This window comes from Bubalus kerabau, chromosome 18 (assembly GCF_029407905.1).
Source record: "Bubalus kerabau isolate K-KA32 ecotype Philippines breed swamp buffalo chromosome 18, PCC_UOA_SB_1v2, whole genome shotgun sequence".
NCBI lineage: Eukaryota > Metazoa > Chordata > Mammalia > Artiodactyla > Bovidae > Bubalus > Bubalus kerabau.
Genome location: NC_073641.1, coordinates 3,854,896 through 3,881,096, shown reverse-complemented (window position 1 = coordinate 3,881,096; position 26,201 = coordinate 3,854,896). Strand labels below are relative to the sequence as shown.

General features: G+C 49.0%; 1 protein-coding gene and 1 long non-coding RNA gene across 3 annotated transcripts in view; one reads left to right on the top strand and one right to left on the bottom strand.

The window, feature by feature from the left end:
- DOCK2 (dedicator of cytokinesis 2) overlaps window positions 1-26,201 on the bottom strand; it is a 452,311-nt gene continuing 426,110 nt past the window's right edge. Inside the window, exons 44-52 of one of the 2 annotated variants that reach the window (XM_055555142.1) lie at window positions 25,453-25,539; window positions 20,057-20,233; window positions 18,521-18,604; window positions 10,198-10,335; window positions 5,677-5,804; window positions 4,624-4,795; window positions 3,448-3,568; window positions 1,804-1,946; window positions 1-570 (exon numbers count right to left, since the gene is read on the bottom strand). In XM_055555142.1, coding sequence (XP_055411117.1) covers window positions 508-570; window positions 1,804-1,946; window positions 3,448-3,568; window positions 4,624-4,795; window positions 5,677-5,804; window positions 10,198-10,335; window positions 18,521-18,604; window positions 20,057-20,233; window positions 25,453-25,539 — 1,113 coding nt within the window. In that variant the 3' untranslated portion in view covers window positions 1-507. The remainder of the gene's footprint in view (window positions 571-1,803; window positions 1,947-3,447; window positions 3,569-4,623; window positions 4,796-5,676; window positions 5,805-10,197; window positions 10,336-18,520; window positions 18,605-20,056; window positions 20,234-25,452; window positions 25,540-26,201) is intronic. The other variant, XM_055555143.1, reaches the window with a different exon arrangement.
- LOC129633258 (uncharacterized) lies at window positions 20,174-25,826 on the top strand. Its single transcript, XR_008704979.1, has 3 exons — window positions 20,174-20,290; window positions 23,594-23,669; window positions 25,389-25,826. It is a non-coding gene; the product is annotated as an uncharacterized LOC129633258 (long non-coding RNA).

Sequence of the window (26,201 nt, the reverse complement as noted above, 5' to 3'; positions counted from 1 at the left end):
TTGAATCACCGCATCATTTTTATTGTCAGTAAGAAACAGCAACACTTTGGAGATGGTCAGCTAGAAAAGAGACTGGTTATATTAAAAATATAAAGTACAAAACTGTTAACCAAAAATAAAAGAATATTTAAGAGCTGTTCTGTTAAGTGCTAGGACTTAGAAAATGAAACACACACTCAAAAATATAGCTCCTTATATCTAATAAACTGGGCTGTAAAAACACGTGCCCAGGATGATGGGGAGACATTCTGGGAGAAGGCATCCTTGGTGGTTGCTTGTGTGGCTAAGAATCCAAACGGGCCATCGTCACCCAGCACCTGGGTACGTGGCCCTGGCGATGCTGCATCCGTCACCACTGCAGTGGGGCCCGAGCAGCCGGGCTCTCTGAGTGCAGGCCACTGGTGGACGGGCTCCCCACTCTTTGAGGCATCAACGTCCCACCACCTGTCTCCGACTCTAGAGGCCCCCATCCCTGACTCCCCAGGCATGGCCGTGGTCAGCAGCATCTCACAGGTCGGTGGACGTGGAGTCGGAGGTCGGCTTGCCTTCTTCTGTAGGTTTGCCAGCCAGCTGCATGGGAGAAGAGGATAAACAGACTCAGCCCGAGACAGGGTTCCCATGAGCCCCAAAGCAGGGCTCCTCGTCCCCCTCAGAAGGGCCCCTGACCTGACCCCTGCCAGAGCCCATTGGGCCTGAGCGGCTGTGACCTTGGTTGACGTGACAGAAAGGCTGGGCCCTGCAGTGGTGAGAGCACAGGCTTTGCTGGTTCTGGGACCACGTGAACTTGGGCGGGTTGCTTTCCCAACTTCGTGCGCCTGATGAGGCCCTCAAAGGCACAGAGGAAGGTCAAATGGATCACGTTTGGAAAGGGCCTAGCCTGGGGCCTGCTCCATGCACACTCACAGGGGACGTGCGATTACTACAGCCACAGAGTCTGGCTTTAATGGATGCTGAGGATCAAACTGCTGGGGTGCCTTCCTGCATCTGGAGCAGACTGACGCAACAATGGGGGAAGGGACTTGAGAAGTCAGGGTTTGGAAACTAACTTTGAAATAGTAGGATTCTGCAATGTAAGTTGAATAGGACAGTTCTTCCAAAAGAATGAAAAAGCACTCTTAGCTGCCCAGGACAGCTGGCTGCCGTGGCTCTGACAGGAGCAACACAGGATAACTCAGGCAAAGGACAGTTCCAGGTCCTGAGTTCCCAGGAGCCCAGCACTGCCTCTGACACATTCCTGCGGCCCCGCGGGGCCCACCCTGCTCAGGGACGCCCTCTGGAGCCCACAAGGGGAACTGCACTCTGGGCCTTTCTGGTCTCTGTCCCCACCCTGGGGGCCCTGCCCCCTCCCTGGAGGGGCCCCCGGGTGTAGCACACACATACCCCACGCAGGGCCCCCCTCCCTGGAGGGGCCCCCGGGTGTAGCACACGCACACGCGCCCCACGCAGGGCCCCCCTCCCTGGAGGGGCCCCCAGGTGTAGCACACACATACTCCACACAGGTCCCCCCCTCCCTGGAGGGGCCCCCAGGTGTAGCACACACATACTCCACACAGGTACCCCCCTCCCTGGAGGGGCCCCCAGGTGTAGCACACACATACTCCACACAGGTACCCCCCTCCCTGGAGGGGCCCCCAGGTGTAGCACACACATACTCCACACAGGTACCCCGCTCCCTGGAGGGGCCCCCGGGTGTAGCACACGCACACGCGCCCCACGCAGGGCCCCGTCTCCTCCTCTGTCCTCGTAGCCCTCTTAACCTCCTCCTCCCGCCCCCCCGCCTTCCTCCCACAGTCCGGGGCTCACCATTGTCTTGAAGAACTGGTTCACTTTCTTCCTCTTGAGCGTCTTCTTGTCGCCGTCTGACAGCGGGAGGAAGGTCTGGCTGAGGCGGGGGGATGCGTTGGCCTCGTCCATCCCAGGCATGCCGACCACCGAGAGCGTGAGGGCTGCAGGGGAGCCGAGAGCCGCCGTGAGGAGTGGGTGCAAGGAGCGCGAACGGGGTGGATGGCAGCCAAGGGGGGCAGAGACAGGGTCCCGGGGAGCCGGCCGCGGGGCAGGCAGGAAGCCATGAGCATCCGCCAGGGCCGCGGAGGCCATCCGGCCGCTTCGTGGAGCCCTGCCTGGCCCCGCAGACAAGGGCCTGCATCCTGGTTCCATCAAGGCCTCATCCAAGGGCTTCTGGGCTGGAAACAAGGGCCCAGGGCTGGGGTGGGGGGCGGCACCGGGGCCCTCACTTCTTCATGAGCAGGGCCTTTTGCCCACGTCAGGGAGACAGTATTGGCCCACGCCTGTCTTCCGACCGAGAACAGAGCTCCCTGGGGGGAGAGCCTCTCCAATCAAGGTGTCATCCGGTGGTTAAAGCTCCTCAGCTTGGAGTCACAAAGGCTGCTCTGATCCTGGGCTTTGGCCTTGGGAATGTGGGGGTAAGAGCACAGAGCTCAAGGGAGCTGTAGGCCTGCTGAGGGGACAAGAGCGAAACGACTGCGGGGGCATGCTGCCCAGGCGCTGGGCACCGGTGGGGGCACCGTTCCTGGGCAGCCACTACTCAGGAGCTGGCATTCTACAAGCCTCAGTGTCCTCATCCATACAGTGGGGCTAAGCACACGGTGTCTGTCACAGGTTTGAGAGGAGGCTTAAAGCAGCGCTTCCCAACCTTTTTGGCACCAGACACCAGTTTCATGGGAGACACTTTTTGCATGGAGTGTTCGGGGGGAATTGTTCAGGTAGTAACGCGAGCGATGAGAGGCGGCAGATGAAGCTTTGCTCGCTTGCCTGCCGCTGACCTCCCACTTGCGGCCTGTTTGTAACAGGCTGCAGACTGCTTGGGGCTTGGGGACCCTTGGCTGAAATGAAACAATGAAGGAGGAGCATTTGGCATGGAGCCTGGCACAGAGCGGCTGACACTTGAGACTCGCCACGTGCCAGATAGAGTGCTCTTGATCTGGCCGCATCCCCAGTTAGGGCCCCGGGTTCCCATGTGTGACTCAGCAAAGGCCTTCTATATGCTGCTGATGTCCTCACCAGACAGCGAATGAGTGATGGGGGAAACAAGCATCCGTGCATCGGACCCTCTGCAACTGTAAGATGTGATGGCAAGTTTTGTAAGTTCTGGAAATAGCCTTCCAGGCCCCAAAAGGAATTGCCGGACTGAAAGACTTACCAGGGGCAGACTTCCAGTCCCTGGAAGGGCCTGGTTAACTGAGAACCCAGGCCTACCTGGTGTAACATCTGGAGTCTCACTGAATCCTGAGGTCCAGAGTGACGGCAACCTCTCCCCGCTGCCCCCAGCCCTGGGCAGGGCCTGTTGGCATGGCTTCACCCACCAGTGTACCATGAGCAGGGCCGCTTCCTCCGGAGTGCTTAGCGCTGTTTGCTCTGTAGTTGTGGCTCCCACCCATCCTCACCCTGGCACCTCTATACCCCCGTGCTGGCGGTGGAGGCACATACCTGGGATGGTAGGCATGGACTGACTGGCAAAGCTCATCTGAGAGAGGATGGACGCCCTGGGGGCGACGGCCACATGCTCCGAAAGGTTGGTGTCACTCATGAACTCGTGCTTTCTGGAGAGCTGGACGAATACATCATGCACACATGCACACACACACACACACACACACCACAGAGGCTAAGCATGAGGCAGCTCCAGGCTCTGAAAAACCAGTGTTAAGGGACTGGCATGGCTTCTACAGACTCGGCCTGAAGTCCCTCTGTTCTGTTTTGCATCACTCTGTGTCAATCTATGCCACAGGCTGCATACTTCACAAGTGTGGTGGTATACACAGTTACATACTGACATATGTACATATGAACTATACATATGTTCCTGTACATATCAACTATACAACTGTGCTGAGCATTCATCTAGACTCCTGTGTGAATGACACCCCCTGGAATTGTGAAATGCTGCCTTACTTCCAGCCTTCTCCCCCTGGCAAGAATAGTCTCTGAGGCCTATTGGGAAGTTTGGGGAAGATTCTTTCATCACTGGAAGGGATCTCAGCTGGTCCCTTGCCCTTTCTTCTGGCAGCCCTCCCTTACCAGGACACTAAATCCGTCTTCCTATTCCAGGCTCCCAGAATGCCTTCAACAAACCTCTCTCTTGGGGGAAAGTTGGGGTTGAACCCAGGGCTGTCTGGCACTAAGTCTCATATTAAATAGTTATTAGTTTATAAGACAAAAACTCTCCAAGTCAGGGCAGTGAGAATTTCAGCTCTGCATGCTCAGCTGGGCTCTGGGTCCATGGGAGAAGCTTAGGAGAGACGTCACTGGTTGGACTGCCCTGCGGTTGGGGACAGAGGGCTGAGAGATAGAAATGCCTGGGCCAGCCTGGGAGGGTGACTCTCCCACACAGAGGTAGGCCAGGAGGCTACTCCCCAGCCTTGCAGAGTCCTGTGCGATGGTAGAAAGGACACAGTGACAGCCCGGGTCAAATTCCACTCTGTCACATTCAGGCTGCTGGGGCGCCAGCCAGCACTTCACCTCCCTGCCCCTCAGATGCCTCATCTGTAACCCCACCCAACTGTGAGGCTTGAGCAAGCCACATCTCAGAGCCCCAGCACTGTGCCAGACGTGCAGTGGAGAGCTGCCTGTGGCGTCAGAGAGGATCCTGCCCTGGCCACTCACCCGCTTCAGGTCCGACTCTGCTGATGGCTTCTCGTCTGCGAACACCACACTGCTCCTCTTGGCTCTCTTCTTGGACCTCCGCAGCTTGACCTCAGGCAGAGTGCTCCCTGGGGAGATGGGTTCCTCCTGCTCCACTTTTGGAGTCTTGGGAGGTGCCATTTCCAGGTCGAAGCTGAATGGCAAGAGGGACAGCAGAAGAGGCTGCAGTTAGAACTTACTGGAACTGTCTTGCAGGGACCCAGGCTGACTGACCTGTCATTATAGGGCCAAGGGGTAGATCAGCTCACATGGCAGAGTTTGGGAAGCTACTTAATTTGCAAACACTCAAAATACAGGGTAAAATAAAATGGAAGGCAGTGAGCCATAAGACTGGTGACAGGAAGATAAAACTGGTTAAAAATATGGACCTGGATTCCAGTCTATGCCACTCTTGAGCTGAATGACCTTGGGCAAATCACTCAATCTCTCTGAGGCATGACTGCCCTTTATTAAATGGGGGTGTTTGCAGCAACGTTACGGAGTAGCCAAGAGATGAGGCCCAGGAGCCCTTAGCACATTCTCCCAGAGTGCGCCATCACAGGATCTGTCAGCGCAGTAGCTGGGTTGCATTCTGAGTGGCTGAGCAGGGAGACCCGCACAGAGATACAGGGGAGGCAGGTACAGGAGGAGAAGCGGGGTGGGGGAGGGGAGGCAGGTACAGGAGGAGGAGCTGGGGGTAGTTGGGAGGGACGGAGCCCCTGCAGAAGGGAGCAGGCTGGCTGATGGAGACTGTCACACGCTGTGGCAAGTTCTGTGGGGCCCTCAGGAAAAGCCACATTCCTCTCCGGGTCTCAGCTGACCCCCTAGCAACGGCACTGAACCCTACAGGGTGGCTGGTAGAGTTCTGTTGAGACCCCAGGTGAGGAAAGGCTTTCAGAGAGTAGGGCAGGAAGGAGGAGAAGAAAGCCCTGGGGCAGAAAAGGCAGAGGCTGTGCTGGGGGCGGGGCTGGGGCAGGGGTGCAGGGGGCCGGGCTGGGGCAGGGGTGCAGGGGGCCGCCTGGGGCAGGCACTGACCTCTCGGAGGTGGCTTTGCTGGGCGTGCTGCAGTCCGAGTTCAGGGAAGCCATGGAGATGATGGACATCTGCCTGTAGGAGCGCAGCATGGACCGCGGCCTACCCACGCGCCTGTCCTCAAAGTCGGGCTGTGGGGGCAGGAGCAGGGAGCAGGGGGTTAGCAGGCAGGCCTGATGTCGGGGCGAGGCCCTGAGGTACCGGGCCCTCCACAGTCCTGCTGCCTTTCTCCTCCACCTGGGTGGGTGGAGCCATGGGGCAGGGCAGCACATGAGGAGAGAAACTTTCTGGCTGGTTAAGCCTCTGGGTGGTTGTATAAAGAGTTTGTTAGGCCTTTACTCCTGGTTCCTGAGAGGTGATGTCTAAATTCTTACAATTTCCCCTCTGACACGAATGTCTTTGTTTTCCACCCCTTTTCCACTGATGGGGAGACCCAGGATGGGGGCTGGCCAGACAGACCAACCTTGTGATTACAGGGCTGGTTCTCCAAGCCAGATAATATTAGCTCAGCATCTGGGGAGAGGAGGGGAACTGGAGATGGATTTCATGATTGATTCAATCATGCCTATGTAATGAAGCCCCAATAAAAACTCCAGACACTTAGGCTAAGGTGAGCTTTCCTGGCTAGTAATCATACATGGATGTCCCAGTAGGATAAATATTGACTATGCCAAAGCCCTTGACTGTGCGGATCACAACAAACTGTGGAAAATTCTTAAAGAGATGGGAATATCAGACTACCAATCTGCCTTCTGAGAAATCTGTATGCAGGTCAAGAAGCAACAGTTAGAACTGGACATGGAACAACAGACTGGTTCCAAATTGGGAAAGGAGTTCATCAAGGCTGTATATTGTCACCCTGCTTATTTAACTTATATGCAGAGTACATCATGAGAAATACCAGGCTGGATGAAGCACAAGCTGGAACCAAGATTGCCAGGAGAAACATCAATAACCTCAGATATGCAGATGATACCACCCTTATGGCAGAAAGTGAGGAAGAACTAAAGAGCCTCTTGATGAAAGTAAAAGAGGAGAGTGAAAAAGTTGGCTTAAAACTCAATATTCAGAAAACTAAGATCATGGCATCTGGTCCCATAACTTAATGGCAAATAGATGGAGAAACAATGGAAACAGCAAAAGACTTTATTTTGGGGGCTCCAAAATCACTGCAGATGGTGACTGCAGCCATGAAATTAAAAGACACTTGCTCCTTGAAAGAAAAGCTATGACCAACCTAGACAGCATATTCAAAAGCAGAGACATTACTTTGCCAACAAAGGTCTGTCTAGTCAAAGCTTTGGTTTTTCTAGTAGTCATGTATGGATGTGAGAGCTAGACTATGAAGAAAGCTGAGCGCCAAAGAATTGATGCTTTTGAACTGTGGTGTTGGAGAAGACTCTTGAGAGTCCCATGGATTGCATGGAGATCCAACCAGTCCATCCTAAAGGAGATCAGTCCTGAGTGTTCATTGGAAGGACTGATGCTGAAGCTGAAACTCCAATACTTTGGCTACCTGATGTGAAGAACTGACTCATTTGAAAAGACCCTGATGCTGGGAAAGATTGAAGGCAGAAGGAGAAGGGGACAATAGAGGATGAAATGGTTGGATGGCATCACCGAGTCAATGGACATGAGTTTGAGTAAGCTCCGGGAGTTGGTGATGGACAGTGAGGGCTGGCCTGCTGCACTCCGTGGGGTCGCAGAGTCAGACATGACTGAGCAACTGAACTGAATCCTGAGGACACAGAAATTATACACTGGGGACCCTCCCAGACCTCATCCTATGCTTCTCTTCATTTGGCTGGTCGTGACTTGTTTCCTTTATAAATAAAAACTGTAATTCTAAGTACAGTCATCCTTCAATATCCCTGACTCCTTAGGACACCAAAATCCAGGGCTGTTCAAGTCCCTTATATAAAATGGCATAGTCTTTGCATGTAACTTATGCATGCATGCATGCATCGTAAGTCACTTCAGTTGTGTCTGACTCTTTGCAACCCTAGGGACTGTAGCCCACCAGGCTCCTTTGCCCATGGGATTCTGCAGGAAAGAATACTGAAGTGGACTGCCATGTCCCTCTCCAAGTGAAAGTGAAAGTCGCTCAGTCGTATCCGACTCTTTGCAACCCCATGGATGTCCATGGAATTCTCTAGACCAGAATACTGGAGTGAGTAGCCTTTCCCTTCTCCAGGGGATCTTCCCAACCCAGGAATCGAACCCAGGTCTCTTGCATTGCAGGCGGATTCTTCACCAGCTGAGCCACAAGAGGGATCTTCCCAACCCAGGGATCGAACTGGCATCTCCTGTGTCTCCTGCATTGACAGGGGGTTCTTTACCACTAGCAGCACTTGGGAAGCCCAGCTTATGCATTGATGCTGTTGTTTAGCCGCTGTCACGTCTGACTCTTTGCGACGCTGAACTGCAGCACACCAGGCTTCCCTGTCCTTCACCATCTCCCAGAGTTTGCTCAAACTCATGTCCATTGAGTTGATGATGTCATCCAACCATCTCATCCTTTGTCATCCCCTTATCCTCCTGCCCTCAGTCTTTTCTGGAATTAGGGTCTTTTCCAATGAGTTGGCTCTTCACATCCAGTGGCCAAAGTATTGGAGTTTCAGCTTCAGTAACAGTCCTTCCAATGAATATTCAGGGTTGATTTCCTTTAGGATTGACTGGTTTGATCTCCTTGCAGTCCAAGGGACTCTCAAGAGTCTTATTCAACACCACAGTTTGAAAGCATCAATTTTTGGTGCTCAGCCTTCTTTTTGGTCCAATTCTTATATCTGTACATGACTACTGGAAAAACCAGAGCTTTAACTAGATGGACCTTTGTTGGCAAAGTGATGTCTCTGCTTGTTAATACACTGTCTAGGTTGGTCATAACTTTTCTTCCAAGGAGCAAGTGTCTTTTAATTTCATGACTGCAGTCACCCTCTGCAGTGATTTTGGAGCCCAAGAAAATAACATCTGTCACTGTTTCCATTGTTTCTCCATCTATTTGCCATGAAGTGATGGGACCGGATGCTATGATCTTAGTTTTTTGAATGTTTTAAGCCAGCTTCTTCACTCTCCTCTTTCAGCTTCATCAAGAGGCTCTTTAGTTCCTCTTCACTTTTTGGCCATTAGAGTGGTGTCATCTGCACATCTGAGGTTATTGATAACCTACATATATTCTTTGATGTAATTTAAATCACCGCTAGATTACTTATAATACCCAATACAATGTAAATGCTATATAAGTAGTCGTAAATATAATGTAAACTTGAGGCTAATAGTTGTCAGCACAGCAGAGTCAAGTTTTGCTTTTTGGAACTTTCTGGATTCTTTTCCCCAAATATTTTTGATCCTCCCTTGGTTAAATCTGCAAACAGAGAACCCATGGATATGGAGGGAGGACTACTTCTTGAGTTCTGTGAAATGATCAGAACTGAAGGGGTGGTGAGAATCTCCAAACCTATAACCAGCTTGTCAGAGGTGCAGGGAACCCTGGTGTCTTGGTGAGGGGGTCTTGTGGGGGACTCTGCCTGTAACCTATGCAACGTGGCCTAAGTCTGGGTGGTTGCCATCAGAACGGCATTGGGTGTTGCACAGACAGTGTTGGAAAAGGCAGCCTGTGTCATGGAAAAACTGCTGGCCTGAAGACGAGACACCTGAGTTCATCTGTGTGCTTTCCAGTACCTCACTTCCTGTCTCTGGGCCTCAGTTTTCCCATCTGTAAAATCAGAGGGTTGGACCAGATGGCCTCTGAGAGACTACACAGCCTTGACATTTTATGAGGATACTTTCTGGAGAAGAGGATAAAAGAAGAGGTTCCGTGAGCACCAGGCCAATGGCCTCTTGAGGACACAGAGCTTGTTAGTGGCCACAAGTGCTGGCTTTGGAGGCCATCAGAGCCAGGTGCAAACTCGGAGCCTCACTTGTTATATGTTGTTGTCCTTTAGTCACTAAGTCCTGACTGACCCTTTGCAACCCCATGGACTGTAGCCCACGGGGCTCTTCTGTCTGTGGGATTTCTCAGGGAAGAACACTGACGTGGGCTGTCATTTCTTTCTCCAGAGGATATCCTGACCCAGGGATGGACCTTGCATCTCCTGCTTGGCAGGTGGATTCTTTACCACTCAGCCACCTGGGAAGCCCCATTTGTTATAGCCTTTAGCAAGTCACTTAATGCCTTGGAATCTCTGGAATAGACATGAGGCGTTAAAAGCCACCCCCAAGCTTGTTGTGAAGCCTAAATGATCTAAGTGCTTAGATCAGACCAGCATATAGTAAGTTGGTGCTTCATCAATGTTGCTTTTATCATTAGCACAATCTCTTGATTGTTCGGGACTCAATTTATAACCGGCATTTATCTGCAATGACTTTTAAGGGACCAAGTTTCCTGGAAGGGTCCCTGGATTGGCTCTGGTACTGCTGGTCCTCAGGCCCCTCTCAAGGGCAGGCTCCTTTGCGCTGGTCTCTTCGTCCTCCCTGCCCCACCCCACCCATTTCACCCTCCCTGGCCTTGGGGACCAGCCGTACCATCTCTCTGACACCATATTCCTTCTCCACCTTCACTTTCAGGTTCTTGAAACATTCCTCCATCCGGTCGTGGAAGGGCCGCAGATTTTCTGACACCCTTCTCTCGTGGATCTTAATGCCAGCTCCCAGGAAGGGGATCTGGGGAGAAAAGTGGTAAACGATGAGTCAGAGGTTGGCCACCTGGCTTCACAGAGGGGGCAGAAGTCAAGTCCACCCGCTGAGAAATTGCTGAGGGCTTTATGGTCTCAACAACCTTCAGCTGGGGTGACCAACCCTGGGAAATGGGAAAATTGCATTCTTGAGGTTTGCTCTGAAAATAGGATTTCTAGGAGAAAGACCTCTGGCTGTCTTGCCTCACGGAAGGGTTGCACCCTCTCCTCCCGCTCCCTCCCATTAGAGGCTGCATGTTAGGGAAAGTCTGCATCTGGTGGCATCTACTGAGGGGCAGAGTGTGAGACCAGAGGAGTGGGATATCTGTTGCTTTGACTTAAACCCTTGTCCAAGAAGTTCTTGGAGATGCAAATAGAGTGTGACTGTTCAGAGACTGGGAGGTAGAAGAAGGGAAGGGCTAAGCAGAAAAGGCATGGGCACAACCTGATCTTACAACATGTATCCAGTGATGATAAGACCAAAGAAAGACAGCTGAGTGTTCATATCATGGAGCTAAGGAGCCAATAGGGGACTTTTAAAGTGAAAGTTGGTCACTCAATTAGTCCAACTCTTTGCGACCCCATGGACTGTAGCCCACCAGGCTCCTCTGTCCATGGAATCCTCCAGGCAAAAATACTGGAGTGGGTTGCCATTCTGTTTGCCAGGGGATCTTCCTGACCCAGGGATCGAACCCGGGTCTCCTGCATTGAGGGCAGATTCTTAACTGTCTGAGCCACCAGGGAAGGGAATATTTTTAAAGTGATGTGTAAGCCCTGGGAAGATGAGGGGGGAAGAGATGAGTCATGTGAGGCAGTCAAGCCCTTATTTATCAGCAGAGGAGGTCAATCCACACTGCATGAATGGTAGACACAAGGACAGAAGCCAAGCACAGTGGCTGCTGTGCGCTGAAAACTTAGTAGTGTGATCTCAGGGAAGCATAATGAGGCTGCAAGGAGTACAATACTGATCACTTTGGAGAAAAAAAATGCTTTGATGATGGTGATGACCCCAAGACATTTCTGCATCCTTCTCTTGGAGTACTCCCCCAAATGGCAAAGTGAAGGAGAGACTGAAATTCAGTGAGGCCAGGAGACATATATGAACCTGGCCCAGAACATGTCAGGTGGAAGGTGGGTGGAGGATGGTAACTGACCTTCCAGGACAGAGGCGGGGGTGTGGTAAGGGGACAATCTGCTCTGGGAAGCCAGGAAGGGCGCAGGGGTTAGAGGCCCCTGGCAGCTCAGAAAGGCTAGAGTGAGCTGAGAGGCTGAAAACAGGGATGGATTGAAATTCTGTGACAGGAGCAGCTGGATGGCCAGGTCCCTGCAGTTTCATCTGGTAGTGTGTCATATTTTCTCATTTCCTCAAGAAGCAGGAGCTTATCCTCTCGAATGATTAGAACAAAGAGCATCGAGCTAAGGGGTACCGGCACAACAGAGGGCCGGGATGAGGAGCCAGACAGGAAACAGGGGGTTGAGGAAAAGTCTGCATACTGATAAAGGTGAGACCTTCATTTTTCTGTCTCCAAATTGCCAGCAGCACAGAAGCCAGGAGTTCCTTTGCAGGCAATAGCTCAAAGCATCTGTCCTGGAGAAAGTGAATCGCCCAGACGTGTGTGCATTACTCAGTTACCGTATGTAATGCCATCCAGGTGACAAGGCCTTCTCTCATGAGCAGAGATATTCATTCAGCTTTTGAGTGTCCCCACTCTTAACCAGGAACAGATTGCCAAGGATCACCAGGTATTGAAGGAAACTCTTCAGTGTGAAAGACAGTGATCAGAAGCAAAAGACAGGAGAGCAAGCAAACACCGAGGAGGAAGGAAAGAGGTGGGGGAGAAGGGAGGAAAGGAAGCATGAATGGATTAACCTGGAAGAGACAGAAACAAGAGCGCCTAAGAAAACATTATTTAAAAAATAATTAATGTACAAATTAAGAAAAGGTTTTCTATCCATTAAACAGAAAAAGATTTTATTTAAAAAGGAAGGAATGATAATGGAAATACTGCATAAAAACTACTGAGATAGTGTTGTAGGTGGAGATAAATGTATAGTTTTAATTTTATTAATACATTTTAGAAAAGATAGAAAATCAATTAGCTAAGCATCCATCCCAAGATGTTAGTAGAAGAGCAGCAAATTAAACCCAAAAAGGGCAAAAGGAAGGAAATGATAAAAGTAAGAGTAAACGTGAATGAAAAAGAAAACAAACTGAGAACACAGGGGATTGACAAATCCAAAAGCGGGTTCTTTAAAACTGATCAACCCCTTACAGGGCTAATCAAAAAGATGCCAACAGGCACCATCACCAACATCGAAATTGTGAAAAGGAGTGTCACTATAGGAAGTATAAGCGTCATAGAAAGTCATAAGAGGGTATTATTAAAAAGTTTATGTTAATAAATTTAATATTTGGATGAAATGGACAAATTGTTAGAAAAATACCGTTTACCAAAAAGGACACAAAAGAAACAGGAAATCTGAGAAGTATTAAATTAAATACATACTTTAAACCATTCTTGGCCTGTGTGGCTTCGCAGACAAATTCTAGCAAACATTTAGGGGATAAATAAATGCCAACTTTATAGAAACTCTTCAGAAAGGATTTTACATGTGGAATAATTTTCAACTTATTTCTTGAGACCAGGATAAGTGTTATAAAAATTGAATAAGAATATTATAAGAAATGAAAATTATAGGTTAATATCTCTTTTGAGCATAGATACAAAAATCCTGAAGAACATATTTTCAAACAGAATCTAGCAATATATAAAAATGATAATGTATTATACCCAAGTGGGATTTTTGTCATACATGCAAGGTTGGTTTAATATTCAAAAATCAACTAAAATAATTCACTGAATTAGTGGGATAATGAAGAAACAATAGATATGTATCTCAATAGATACATAATGTATCTCAATAGATATATAAAAGGTACTTGATAAATTAAAAATCCATTCATGACAAAGTAGCAAACTAAGCACTGAGTGGGACATCATCTTTAAAACACCCCACTGTGTGAAATAGTGACCCTTGCCCTGATGTGGGAGACAGATGTCCTCTCTCTCTTCTTATACTCATCAGCGCAAAGAGGCAAGAAAAATAACTAAACTGTACAAGACTGGAACAGAATGAGTACAACATTTTATATTAGAGATGACATGATTATATCTGTAAAACATCGAAAAGAAACTAAGTGAATTTGGTAGGATTACTGGATACAATGTAAACATGTTAAAAAAATGTAATTATAGTGACAAACAAAAAGAAAAAAGTTTAAAAGCAGTCCTACTTTGAATAGTTAAAGATATCAAATCCCTAAAAACAAGTCTAAAATGTGAAATATTTTTACTATGAAAACAACAAAACTTGCTGAGTGAAATTAAAGAACTAAAGAAAAGGACAGAGATCCCATGTTCCTGTATTAGAAGAGTCAATATCATGAAGACAAAAATTGTCAAATTAGTTTATATATTTAATATATTTTAATCAAAATCTCTGTATTTGGGGGATGTTTAAAAATTGGCAAGCTGATTTAAAAACTTATATGGAAATATGAAGGAAAAGAAAGAGCAAGACAAATTTGAAAAAGAAATTGAAGCTCTCTCACTGCTAGATCTCAAGGCTGACTATAAAGCTCAGTGATTAGAAAGAGAGTGGAATTGGTGCAAGCATGGACTAACAGATCGACAGAAGAGAACAGGAAATCCAGAAACAGACTGGCACGCGTGTGATCAGTTTATGCCAAAGTGGGGGGAAACCGCCGTTACAACAAATGGCGCTGGAGTAGTCAGAAATCTGTATAGAAGACCAACAGACCCCTTACTTTATGTCAGTCAAAATCAATCACATATGTAAGAGTTCAGCACGAAACCAGAGCATGTCCCAATAAACAGCAGAATATCATTATGATCTTGGGGGAGTCAGTCTTCGAGTGCACACAAAACTGATAATCATTAAGAATTTCATAAATTGGACCTTATGAAAGCTACAAACTGCTGTTCTTCAAAAATACATCATTGAGAAAGTAAAGAGACAAGCTGCGGACTGAACAAAGGTATCTACAATGTGTCAGACTAGTGTGTCAAAGACATATATTTGACAAAGAACTCATATCCTGAATATATATAAACTGTTCTGAATTATTAACAAAAGGCAATTCAGTTAGTAAGATAAGTAAAAGATCTGAACAAACATTTCACAGAAAGGTTGTTCAATTAGCCAACAAACACAGGAAAATGCAATGAGCACCATTGCTTGCGAAAGGAAACACAAATTAAAATTAAACTGAGATACCCTCACAACCAGCAGAAAGACTAAAGGTAAAGAATCACAGCATGATGTGTCAGTGGAATGTGGAGCAATTCGGGCTCACAGAAGCTGTTGGTGGGGGTGTAACTTGGCTCAGCAACTTTGGGAAGCTGTTTCTCCATATCCAGTCAGACCACAGATGAACCTGTGACCCAGCATTCCCGCTGCTGGACAGAGAGTGAGTGCACTGAGCGCTGCTGCTCATCAAGAGACACGAGCAAGAACGTTCACACAACTGCTTCCACACTATGCAAAGCCCGAAACAACCCGCCGCCAGCAGCAGAGTGCGAGACACACAGGTATGTCACCGGGATATTGCTACAGTCACACAATGGCGAACACTTGGAAACAAAACAGAAGCTGCTCCTGCATGCAACAGCCTGGATGAATCTCAGACATTACACTGAAAAAAAAAGCAGCCAGACACACAGCAACACATACTGTCTAATACCATATTCATGACGTTCAGAAACAGGCAAAACTAATCTATAGAAGTTTGCCATTATCTATTAAAGACAGCTGAGCTCAAAAGAATTGATGCTTTTGAACTGTGATGATGGAAAAGACTCTTGAGAGCCCCTTGGACTGCAAGGAGATCCAACCAGTCCATCCTAAAGGAAAGCAGTCTTGAATATTCACTGGAAGGACTGATGCTGAAGCTGAAACTTCAATACTTTGGCCACCTGATGTGAAGAACAGACTCACTGGAAAAGACCCTGATGCTGGAAAGACTGAAGGTGGGAGGAGAAGTGGATGACAGAGGATGAGATGGTTGGATGGCATCACCGGCTCCATGGACATCAGTTTGGGTAAACTCCAGGAGTTGGTGAAGGACAGGGAGGCCTGGCATGCTGCAGTCCATGGGGTCACAGAGAGTAGGACACGACTGAGCAACTGAACTGAACCGATTAAAGCCAGGTATTCTCATATATTATAACCAAGCAACCCCATAGCTAGGTATGTACCTGACAGAAATTGACCATGTTTGTGCTAAAAAGATACATATGAAGATGTTCAGAACAGAACTACTTGAAATAGCCTCAAACTGAAATCACCCCAAATCTCCATCAGTTAAAAAACAAAACAAAACAACATTTTCTGGCATAGTTTCCAGCTGCATAGACTATTATACATCAATAAAAATGAATAAATAATGGCCTTGTATAATAAAATTAATCAATTTTAAAGCATAACTTTAAACAAAATGTTAGACACAGAAGATTGCGTACTGTGCGGTTCCATTTATATAGAGGTCAAAAATCAGGAAAAGCTTAGAAATGAGTGCTTGGATGGTTAGAAACTATTGTTAAAAAGCAAGTAAATGGTTATTGTAAAGGCAGGATAATGGTCAACCTTGGAGAGAGCTGGCAGTGACCACAGGAAGGCACGGGAGAGGCATCTGTGTGCTAGAGGGATTCTGGGTCTTCATCTGGGGGTGGTCACATGGGTGTACATTGTGATAAACCCATGTGCTGAGTATTTTTGTCGTGTCTACTTCTCTGTATGTAATGCTTCATAACATGTTTACAAGAAGAATGTACTATAGACATCTTTTCATGCCGATAAATATAGAGAAAAATCTTTACAAAGAAAAAAATTAAGCACTCAATCTTGAATCCATGAAATCGTAAACCCATCCTATACTGTGCCCTTCCAGCTCCTGTTGTGTTGCTAGAGGTACAGGGATAGCTCTCTTTGAACTCTAAGGATCTTGTGTTTTGAGAAAATCCAAACTGAATTTGACTTTGCCAAACCAAGAGCCAATCTATAATTAAGCTTCAAGAGGGGAGGCAGGGAGTGGGTCCAAGCCTGGCACACAGTTGGAGCTCAATGTATATTATATAAGTTGCAAGAATGAATGGAAAGAAATGAAGGAGGAATAATCTGCTGTGTGTAATGTTAGAAAGGCCACTTCACCCTGAGCAGGGCAGCGTCTTTTGAGTATTTAGGATGCTAGCCTCTGAGTGGGAGGGACGTGGTCCAGGGCAATCCCCTTTGGTGGGCTTCCGTCAGCAATGTGGCAGAGGAGGTGGGGCTGGTGCTAAGGCGAGGGCACGCGCTCTCCACTAGGGGGTGCTGTTGGAGGAGGCCTGGCCAAGGGCTCTTGGAGGCTGTAACATCCAACACATGCTTTTAGTCTCCCTTCTTTGCTTGTGCTGTCTCTTTATTAATGGAGTCGGACACGACTGAGTGACTTCACTTCACTTCACTTCTTTGGGAAAATGTCCTTAGAAGGCACAGCCTGATATCAGCTGCACTGTGAGGCCACAGTCCAGGCCATACTTTGGGTGCAACGGATACGGCCCAGAGAGTCCCCTCCCAGGGGATAAGGCATGCCCAGCAGACAGGACAGGGCAGCAACATGGACTGAGACTGACACCCGACAACCAGAGAAATTTGTGTGACATTTTCGCCCTCCTTGGGGTGCCCCAGAAAGAATGGAAGCAGGAAACCAACCAAGGTTGAGACTCCCTGCTTCCCAAGCTGGGCATGGGGAGGGTGGGCATCATTACTTGAGCATTAAACGACACGGTGACCTCCAGAGCTGGGCCCTTGGGGATGACTGGGTTTCACAAGTGGCACAAGGTAAGAAGGGAGAGAAAATTGCAGACACACAGAGTGCACCTAGGAGAGTGCACTGCACAGCCCTTGGCGGTTCATTTTAAGGCCTCACTTTGCATAAATTGGCAGAGGCAGAGAAAGACCTGAATTAGGAATTCTTATTTTAAGAAAAGAGGCTGCACCCAACGCTTCGCACTCCTGATTTCCCTGGAGTCACAAAAACTCCCCACCACAACAGCTCGCTTTTCTTTGCTTTGTGACTGGCAAGAAGGGAGGGCTAGCCCTGCTTGCCGCCCCCCAGCGCGCCCTCTGGAGCTCACCCTGGGTCCTGAGTGGTCCGTGGAGAGCAGGGAGGTGTTGGGGAGCGGGTGCTGCAGGCCCAGACTGGGAGCCTGGTCCTCTGAACACCTTTGGGGAGGGGTCTGTGGATCGTTTCTTCTCCAGGGAGTGGGAAAGAGATGGAGGGAGAGAAAACCCAGGAGAGGGAGCCAGAGAAAAAGCGGAGAAGGAGGAAGGACAGTGGAGAGAGAAGCAGAAGGGATGCAGAGCCAGGAGTGAGGTGTGAGGGGGGCGGCAGAGTGAGGCCCGAGTCAGAGACAGGAGGGGGAAGCAAAGAGCTTGTCAGGAGAGAAATACAGAGGGCGGTGCAGAGTGAGACAGAGAGGAGACGCGGAGGGAAGCAACGGGGGCGACGGGGTGCAGGGAGGGGACAGATGGACGAAAGACACGCAGGGAGCGGGGAGAGCAGGCAGGAAGAACAGTCTGTCTGAGGCCCGGGGCTGGACTGCCAGGGGCTGAGCAGCTTGTGTGGAGGGCAGGTGCTAAGGCGAGCACCTTTGATCCCGCCAACCAAACCAAGGCCTCGATTATTTTTGAAACCTGGTATCCATCTGAGCATTAACTGTGATAAACTGGGTCAGCTGTAGAAGGAGGGGAGGTGGGGGTGGGGGCTGGAGTCTCCCGTTATCTGATTGGTGGGTGCTGGGTGCAGGGGTGGTGGTGGGAGGTGTGCGGGAGCCTGGATTTCATTTGGGTCCCACTGGGAGAGGCCACCTCCTGAATTCAACACGCAACAGCGCAGCCCTAGCAACACGCAGCAGCGCAGGACCCCTGCACAGTGCCCCGAGGCACCCCACTTCCAGGATGAGCCTGCCCAGGTGAAGACAGAGTCAGAAGAAAGGTCCAAAGCCAAGGGGCAGGAAAACAAGTAAAGCTAGGCCATACCCGCCAGGGGCCAGCGGAGGGCAAGCCGGCCAGGAAAGGCAGAGGAGGGGCTCCCCAGGCCAGCTCTGCTGTACCTGCCAGGCGATCAGGTCCTTGAGGCGTGTCAGCTTGTCCTGGTCCTCTGGGTGCTCCCGGGCGTACTCCTCAGTGAAGAAGGCCTGGGGGGACAGACAAGACATTGGGGGTTTCCTGTGCCTTTGGCATGAACCCCACAACGCATCTCTCTGGCACTGGGAGAGGGTTCCGTTTGAAAGGGGCAGGAGTGAGGCCACTGTTATGTAGATGGGCAGCAGTCAGGGAGCTCAGAGACTCATGTCGCCTATTCCCAGGGCACAGATCAGTATCCACTGGGAAAGGGTCACAAACAAACCCCAGGGAAACAGCTGTTAGATGGAGGTGCGGCTGCGGGGGGCGGGGGAGGGGTGCGGTCTCCGGACCAGTAGCATCAGCTTTGAACAAACTCCACCCAGGCTGACTGAATCAGAACCTCTGGGGTTGGGATGGGGTGGTGGTAACCATGTGTTAGGAAATCTTGCAGGGGTTTCTGCTGCAGTTCAACGCATTGTCCCATGGGAAAAACCTCAGTAAGGAATTTCACCCGACAGACTTTCCAGTTCACCTCCCTATGGTGTGGGACCTCGGCAGCCCGGCTCTTTCTGGGCTCATGTGCTCAGTGCGTGTACATATACACAGACGTGTCTTATCACCCCTCAAGGATGTACAGAGGGTTACCAGTGATGACTGTACGGGGTATCCAAGGGTAACTGGAAGGACTGACTGGAATTACTGTCCCTGAATTATACTGTTGTGTCGTATTCTTAGTCTTACCTCAATGGATGACATAGAAAAGTTAATAAGAAATTCATCATGAGATTTTTGAGAATGAGTTGACGATTTTTCCCTCAGCATCCCATTAATGTATGGCTTAGGTGAAAACCAAAGAAAACTTTCTATTCTATCTCAGTGCTGGGAAAAGCTGTGCCCCAACCCCCACCCCACCCCCGCTTACTGAGTAATTATTTTCCTCCAGTGGAAAATGTGACTCCTATAACCGATGGCCTTTCCCTTTTTGCCATGGACACCATGAGGCTCAAAAATGAAATCTGTGGCTGAAACGTGTGCGGATTTCTAGAGGGACCTTATGACCGGAATATCTAGATAACAACTCCCTCTTTGAAGTTGATGTCCCATCCCTTCTGGATTTTCACAGTTTCTGGGTTTCACTTCTTCCCATTTGTAGAGGGTCACTTCCATCATCTGTAGAAGAGATGACTTTTCACAAGTGGCATGGATTTTGACTGGTGGATCCTGACTTTCCTGGTCTGGATTACGGTCATCCCAGCGTCTCTCTTTGACAGAGGCACCTGGATGTGCCCAGCGGGATAAGAGAAGCCTATGAACGCTGCTCCTTCCTGCACCACACAGAGCGCAGCATGGAGGGAGGGAAGCAGATGAGGTTCAGGCTGTGGGAACTCTGGGGGTGCCTGAGGCCCGAACACCTGCCGTGCCCTTCTGAGGGATAGACGGCTGCACGAGATGAGTGGCAGCAGCTCTCTGCCCGGGACCCTCCTGCCACCACCCTGTGCCGTCCAGGAAAGGGGACCCCTCACCTTCTCATACTTGGCGAACCCTCCCATGACAGCAGGGTCCACGATCCCATTCAGGAGCATGGAGAGCGGGTTAATGGGGAGGGTCTCGTCACTCTGATACTGGTTTATCATCATCAGGATCTTCTCATTGGCGGTAGACATGGTTTCGATGGCATTCTCCAGAGGGCTAATTGTGGTCTGTTGAAAACAAGATCACCAAGAAGAAAGGGCCTGAGCAGGCTGCTTTAAAAACAGGTAAAATTATTGGGATTGATTTCCTTTGGGGTTGGAATTCAAATGAAGCAATGTTCCCCAAGGGTCTGTAGCAGGCTCCCATGGTAATTACTGAGCCCTGGGGGCCGTCTGCTGTCTGGGGAAGTGAGAAGCTGAATTTCTGCTTAGTGAGAAAAAGATTTCCCTGGGGAAATGAAGTAGGCAGTAGCAGGCACTCTTTGGGGTTTCAGTGGTTGGATGTGCTCCAAGGAGGCTTTTTCCTCTTATTACCTGGTGAGAGACACTCCCACTCAACCCATGAGGCCCTGGATGTGCACCCACCATGTGTGAGCCCTGAGCTGAAGGCCAGAGTAGCTGATGATACAATCACCGGCCAGGCCCACATCAGGTCCCGAGACTTGTTATATGCGTGGTCACTGCTCCAACGTAGGCTTCGTTTAGTTGGGAGATAAAACTAAACACCCTTTCAATATCTCTTAAAAAGCAAGATAAATAGAACCCTGGGCTTCCCAGGTGGCACAGTGGTAAAGAATCTGCCTGCCACTTCAGGAGATGCAAGAGACAAGGGTTCAACCCTGGGGTCAGGAAGATCCTCTGGAGGAGGAAAGGGCAACCCACTCCAGTATTCTCAGCCTGGGAAATCCCATGGACAGAGGAGCCTGGCGGGCTACAGTCCATGGGGTCTCAAAGTCAGACACCACTGCAGGACTGAACACAGCACAGCAGAGTGGCATTAGGCGCTAACTGGCAAAACCGTGGCTCCCGTGAGCATAGGATCTAGGCAAAACAGGAAATAAGAAGTCTTCAAGCTTTCTCTGTGACACAGCCAGATGCTGTCTGCGGCAACAACTCAACACTGTCATTGTAGGAAGAAACCAGCTGCAAGCGGTGTGAGCATCAGTGAGAGTGGCTGTTCCAGTGAAACTACTTAGCAAAATAAATGCAGGTGGGGTCTGGCTCATAGGCCATAGCTTCCTGACCCCGGAACTAAACGAAGCAAATTAAAAAGGAGTGCAGATCTCAGCCGGTTTTTCTGTGTGACCTTCGGCAAGTTTCCTAAACTTTCCAAGCCTCAGTTGACTCTTTGGTAAAATGAGAAAATCTACTACAAAAAGTAACTGATGGCTATTATTATTACCTCTTGTAGACATTAGGACAAGGAACAGCATCCGTCCTAAGAAGGGAAGACTCACTGGCAGGGCGGGTGGGGGCTGGAGGGAATGGTCAGGAAACCTGAGAAGCCTTCCTGGAGGAGGGGGCCCTAAGTGGTGTGGTCTGTTGAAACGGTGGTGTTACAGGGCCTGCCTCATGAGTACACGGCAAAGAGTAGGTGAGATAATATGACACTTGACTCACAGCAGCGCTCTTTACAAAGTGCATCGGCTAGTTACTGTCACTGTTGAGTGTACGAGAAGGGCAGACCCGGCATTCATAGCCACAATTTTAAACGAGTTCCCTAAATCCCTGGGGAAGCCTAGCCTCCTCACCCACTTTCCCTGTCTCTGCACGTTTTTGAAGACGGCCATCTCCTCAAAGGTCCTGCGAGTAGGCTGTCTCTGTGTGTCACTGCCACTCTCTGTCACTCATGCACACACATGTGCAAGCACACACATACACACGCAAAGGGGAGCTGGAGGGGAAGGCTGCTCAGCCTGGTGGGGGCAGCGGCCCGTGTTCTACAAGCTGCAACCCACCGTCCAGGGTCTGTCTTAGGAATCCTCTGAGCTGCATGAGATAAGCATTATTATTACAACTTACATCTGCCACTGATCACTGGGGCAGTTCAAGTTCCATCTTCAGGCTTTAGCTTTTTCATATGCAAAATAATTCCAATGGATGGAAACTAGGGAAGGGTTTGCACACTGGAAATCTGTAGGTCAAACGGGGCCTGGGCCTGCCATTTAGCCAGCACATGAGTTCTAATGTTTTTAGAAATTAATTCAGCCTGAAGGAGCTTGCTGCAGCTTCTCCCACTGCCTGTTGTCTTAATGTGACCATTTCTCATATTTACAGTATCTTCTTGGGCTCTGAAGGTATTTAGATTTGTAGCTCTTGGATTAAATGACCTTCAGAGTGTCTTTCAACTCGGAAAGTCCATAGTTTTATATTTTTTTTTTCCGGCCACACTGTGTCTTGTGGGATTTTAGTTCCATGATGAGGAACTGAACCTGAGCCCTTGGCAGTGAAGGGTGGACAGCCAGAGAATTTCCATCGTTTTTTCATGTCTATTTTACAGATGATGAAAACTAAGGCCAGAGATACACTGTGTTTGTCCAACACCATATAGCCTCTTAATAACTAGGTTCTTGGGCCTCTGATCCCCAGCTCAGAACTTCTTGTAAAGATTAAATATTCTCAGGACCAAGAACAAGGAAAGAACTCTCAATAAGCAAGACTTACACTTGAATCCCATCAGAAAACACCCCTCCACACAAACCATACTATAGTCATGACGGTTCATGAAAGAAACCACCAAGAACAAGACACAAATTCTGTAACACAAAAACAAACCTCTGGAGAGGGATTCACTCAGCAGGCATCAAATTTTTGTGTCCGAAACATCCTTAATTATCAATAACTCAACAGACGGAGGTTAATAGAGATAAATTTCCTCTGGTCAACTTTTTGGAGGCTTTCCCAACCACTTCTATCAGGGGGGTATCAGTCAAGGTTGACTATTTCCTTCCTAATTTCAGAATCATGAGTTCATAAAGTGACCACTTCAGATATTATAGGCTTCTGCATATTAATTGAGTGACGGGTTGATGAATTTACTTAATAACTATTCTTAAGCACAAATTATGTATCTGGGACTATTCTTTGCACTCAAGAGATATGGCCAGGAACAAAATGGACAAAAACCTGTCTTCCTGGAGCTCACAGCCTAGTGGAGCTTATATTCTAATGTTACTATATGCAAAATTATAGATATTCAAAATAAACATACAGGCAAGTTATGTTGTCCATCAGGAGGTGAGATACCCTGGCAGAGGGGGCTGGGGCATGCAGGGAGGGCAGGCAGGGATCCCCTCAGTTTGCTGACAGCCCCGTGGGGACAGTGACGAACAGAGGCGCCTCTCTGAGCCCACCAGAGGAGAGGGCACGGCCAGGGTCAACGGGTAGAGACCACAGCTTAGTGGAAAGTTTCCAATTCTTCACCTCAAAAATGGGATTAATCATAACAGCATACTTCACAGGGTTTTGTGGGATTAAATAGAATAATGCTATAAAGCCCTTGACACAGCTCCTGGAACACTTGTCTAAGCTTATCACCCACCACTGTGTCCCCTGAATAAAGGTCACATGTTGTTTCTTCCTCTCCAGGGCACTAACTCTGGGGTAGGCTGGGGACGCATTGAGGAGGAGAGAGTGACTTTATCCAGATGCCTGATATGAGAAGGTAAAGTCAAACTTCACCTCTTTTATTAAAAAAAAAAAATTCAGTTTATTTATTTCTGGCTGTGCTGGGTCTTAGTTTCAACACTTTGGATCTTCAATCATCATTGTGGCATGTGAACTCCTAGTTGCGACAGGCATGTGGGCTCTAGTTCCCTGACCAGGCATCGAACCCAGGCACCCCCCCCACCCCCGCACTGGGAGCATGGAGTCTTAGCCACTGGATGACCAGGGAAGTCTCAAACCTCATCAGTAAAAGTCTCAAACCTTTTACTAACCTTGAACAATCCACTAACTCACTCAGTACCTGGGTTTCCTCATCTATAAAATGGAAGAATAATAATATCTACCTTGCACTTGTGGAGGGGTTTAAATGAGGTCACACCTATGAACAGTTTAGCACATACACCTATGAACAGTTTAGCACATGCTCAGTAATGTCTGTTGACATTATCATCGTTATTACACTTTCCTAAGGTCTGGGCCATGCCTGTGTAAAGGAGATTGGAGGGTCACCTGGCTGCTGGGGGTTGTGGGCCTTAAGGGCTGAAGGGGGTTGGTTTCAGTGCTGATCAAACAGCACTGGAAATGTCAGTCAGACCGTGTCCCTCCTGTGCATGCAGCTCCCATTCACCCAGTGGAAAAGCCTGAGACCTTATGGTGCCTACAAGGCCCTACATGACCTGCTAGCAGACTGCTGCCACTCTTCCCTCACGAGTTCTGATTCAGACGCAAGCTCATTCTGCCCCAGGGCCTTTGCACCTGCTGTTCCCTCTGCTAGAAGGTGATTCTCTTGGATATTTGCATAGATCACTCCCTCACTTCCTCCACGCTTTTGTTCAAAAGGCATTTAGCCAGAAGACTTTCTCTCTCCATGCTGTTTAAAATAACCCCCATTCATTACCTTTCTCTTTTATTTTTCTCCAGACTAGTTTTCTCCACCTGACATAGTATATATTTACTCAGACTTTTTTAGTGTCTTCACCACTAGAATGTAAGCTTCACTGTAAAATCTCCAGGTGCCTGACATGTGTTAGGAGCTCAAACATTTGCTGAATGAATAAGTAAGTAAGATATCCTGAATACGTCCCTGCTTCTCCAGTTTCCCTCGTCTTCCCTTTGCATGCTGGGAGCTGCAAGATCCTTAGCTATCTGAGAACATAGAGACCCTGAAGTGAGTTAAGAAGCAAAATGCATGCTATATGTGGAGCAAATACATGGAGTTCACACATTTGCATTGTAGTCAGAGCTTTGCCTCTGCACGATTTCCTTTCTCTGAGCTTTTTAGTTCATCCTTCTCGCAAAGGGCTCCCAAACAACTGCTGTGGCGGAGGACATGAGGCCATGGAATTCCAGGCCCTCTGCTTCACCTGTACCAGCCACAGAAGCTCCCTGCTCATCAGGTTTATTACTGGATTCTATGGTACCTTTCATTTTCCAGGGAAAAAAGCAGGAAAACTAGATGATGCTTCCCTTCCTGCACTGGAATTCCTGAAGTCCTGCCTGGTGGCTCAGACAGTAAAGAATCCGCCTGCAATGCAGGAGACCTGAGTTCAATTCCTGGGTCAGGAAGATCCCCTAGAGAAAGGAATGGCAACCCACTCCAGTATTCTTGCCTGGAGAATCCCATGGACAGAGGAGCCTGGCGGGCTACAGTCCATAAGGTTGCAAAGAGTTGGACATGACTGAGCAACTAACAGTTTTTCACTTTTCCTTTCTGCAGCGGCTTTTAACAAAGGCATTTCCCTCTCCTGGTCCCAGGAGACTCCTGAGGCCGGCAGACTCACCTGGGACATGTGAACCACCTCAAACCAGCGCAGGATGCCGGGAAGCTTGTATGCGGTCACGAAGGAGGTCCTCTCGATCCACATCGACTGTCCCATTGGAGGGAGGCAGGGGCAGGAAAGCAATACACTTATGAAACCTGAGCAGCAGAGTTGGGACCTAGCCAGGCCCCCAGGCCTCCTATCCACCCGGAATCGGAATAAAAGATTACAAGATCCAGAAACACACTCCCACTTTACCCTGAAGAATCCTTTCCCAATGTGAAGTTTATATTTTCCCTAGATTCAGGTCCAGTATGTTTTAACTTGGGTCTCTGAACAGGCATAATTTTGGGGCACAATTGAATGCATTCACCTGCATTTTCTGGGTGTGTGTGTATAGCAATCATCATATTCTTAAAGGGGCAGAGCACCTCCCCCCCCATATATGAAGAACCACAGTTGAAGGGAAAGAGCTGAGAGAGACTTGGAGCTGGCTCCTTGAGCCGGCCTTGGCCCTGGGGAATAGCAGACAGGTCCCAGGAAACACAGGGACACTGGGGACTGTGAACTCTCGAGGCTGACAGGGCTCTTGCCAGGCCTGGTGTACATGGAGAGTGGAAAGGCTCAAGAAATGAGACGACAAACCCAACAGAAGAGCCTGGCGAGCGGGTGTCATCATACCACCAGAGCCAGGCTCCTTCCTGCGGGCTTGGGTCAGAGGCCCTCCCAGTATGATGCTGCAGGAGCATGCTCTGGCTGGTACAGAGGCC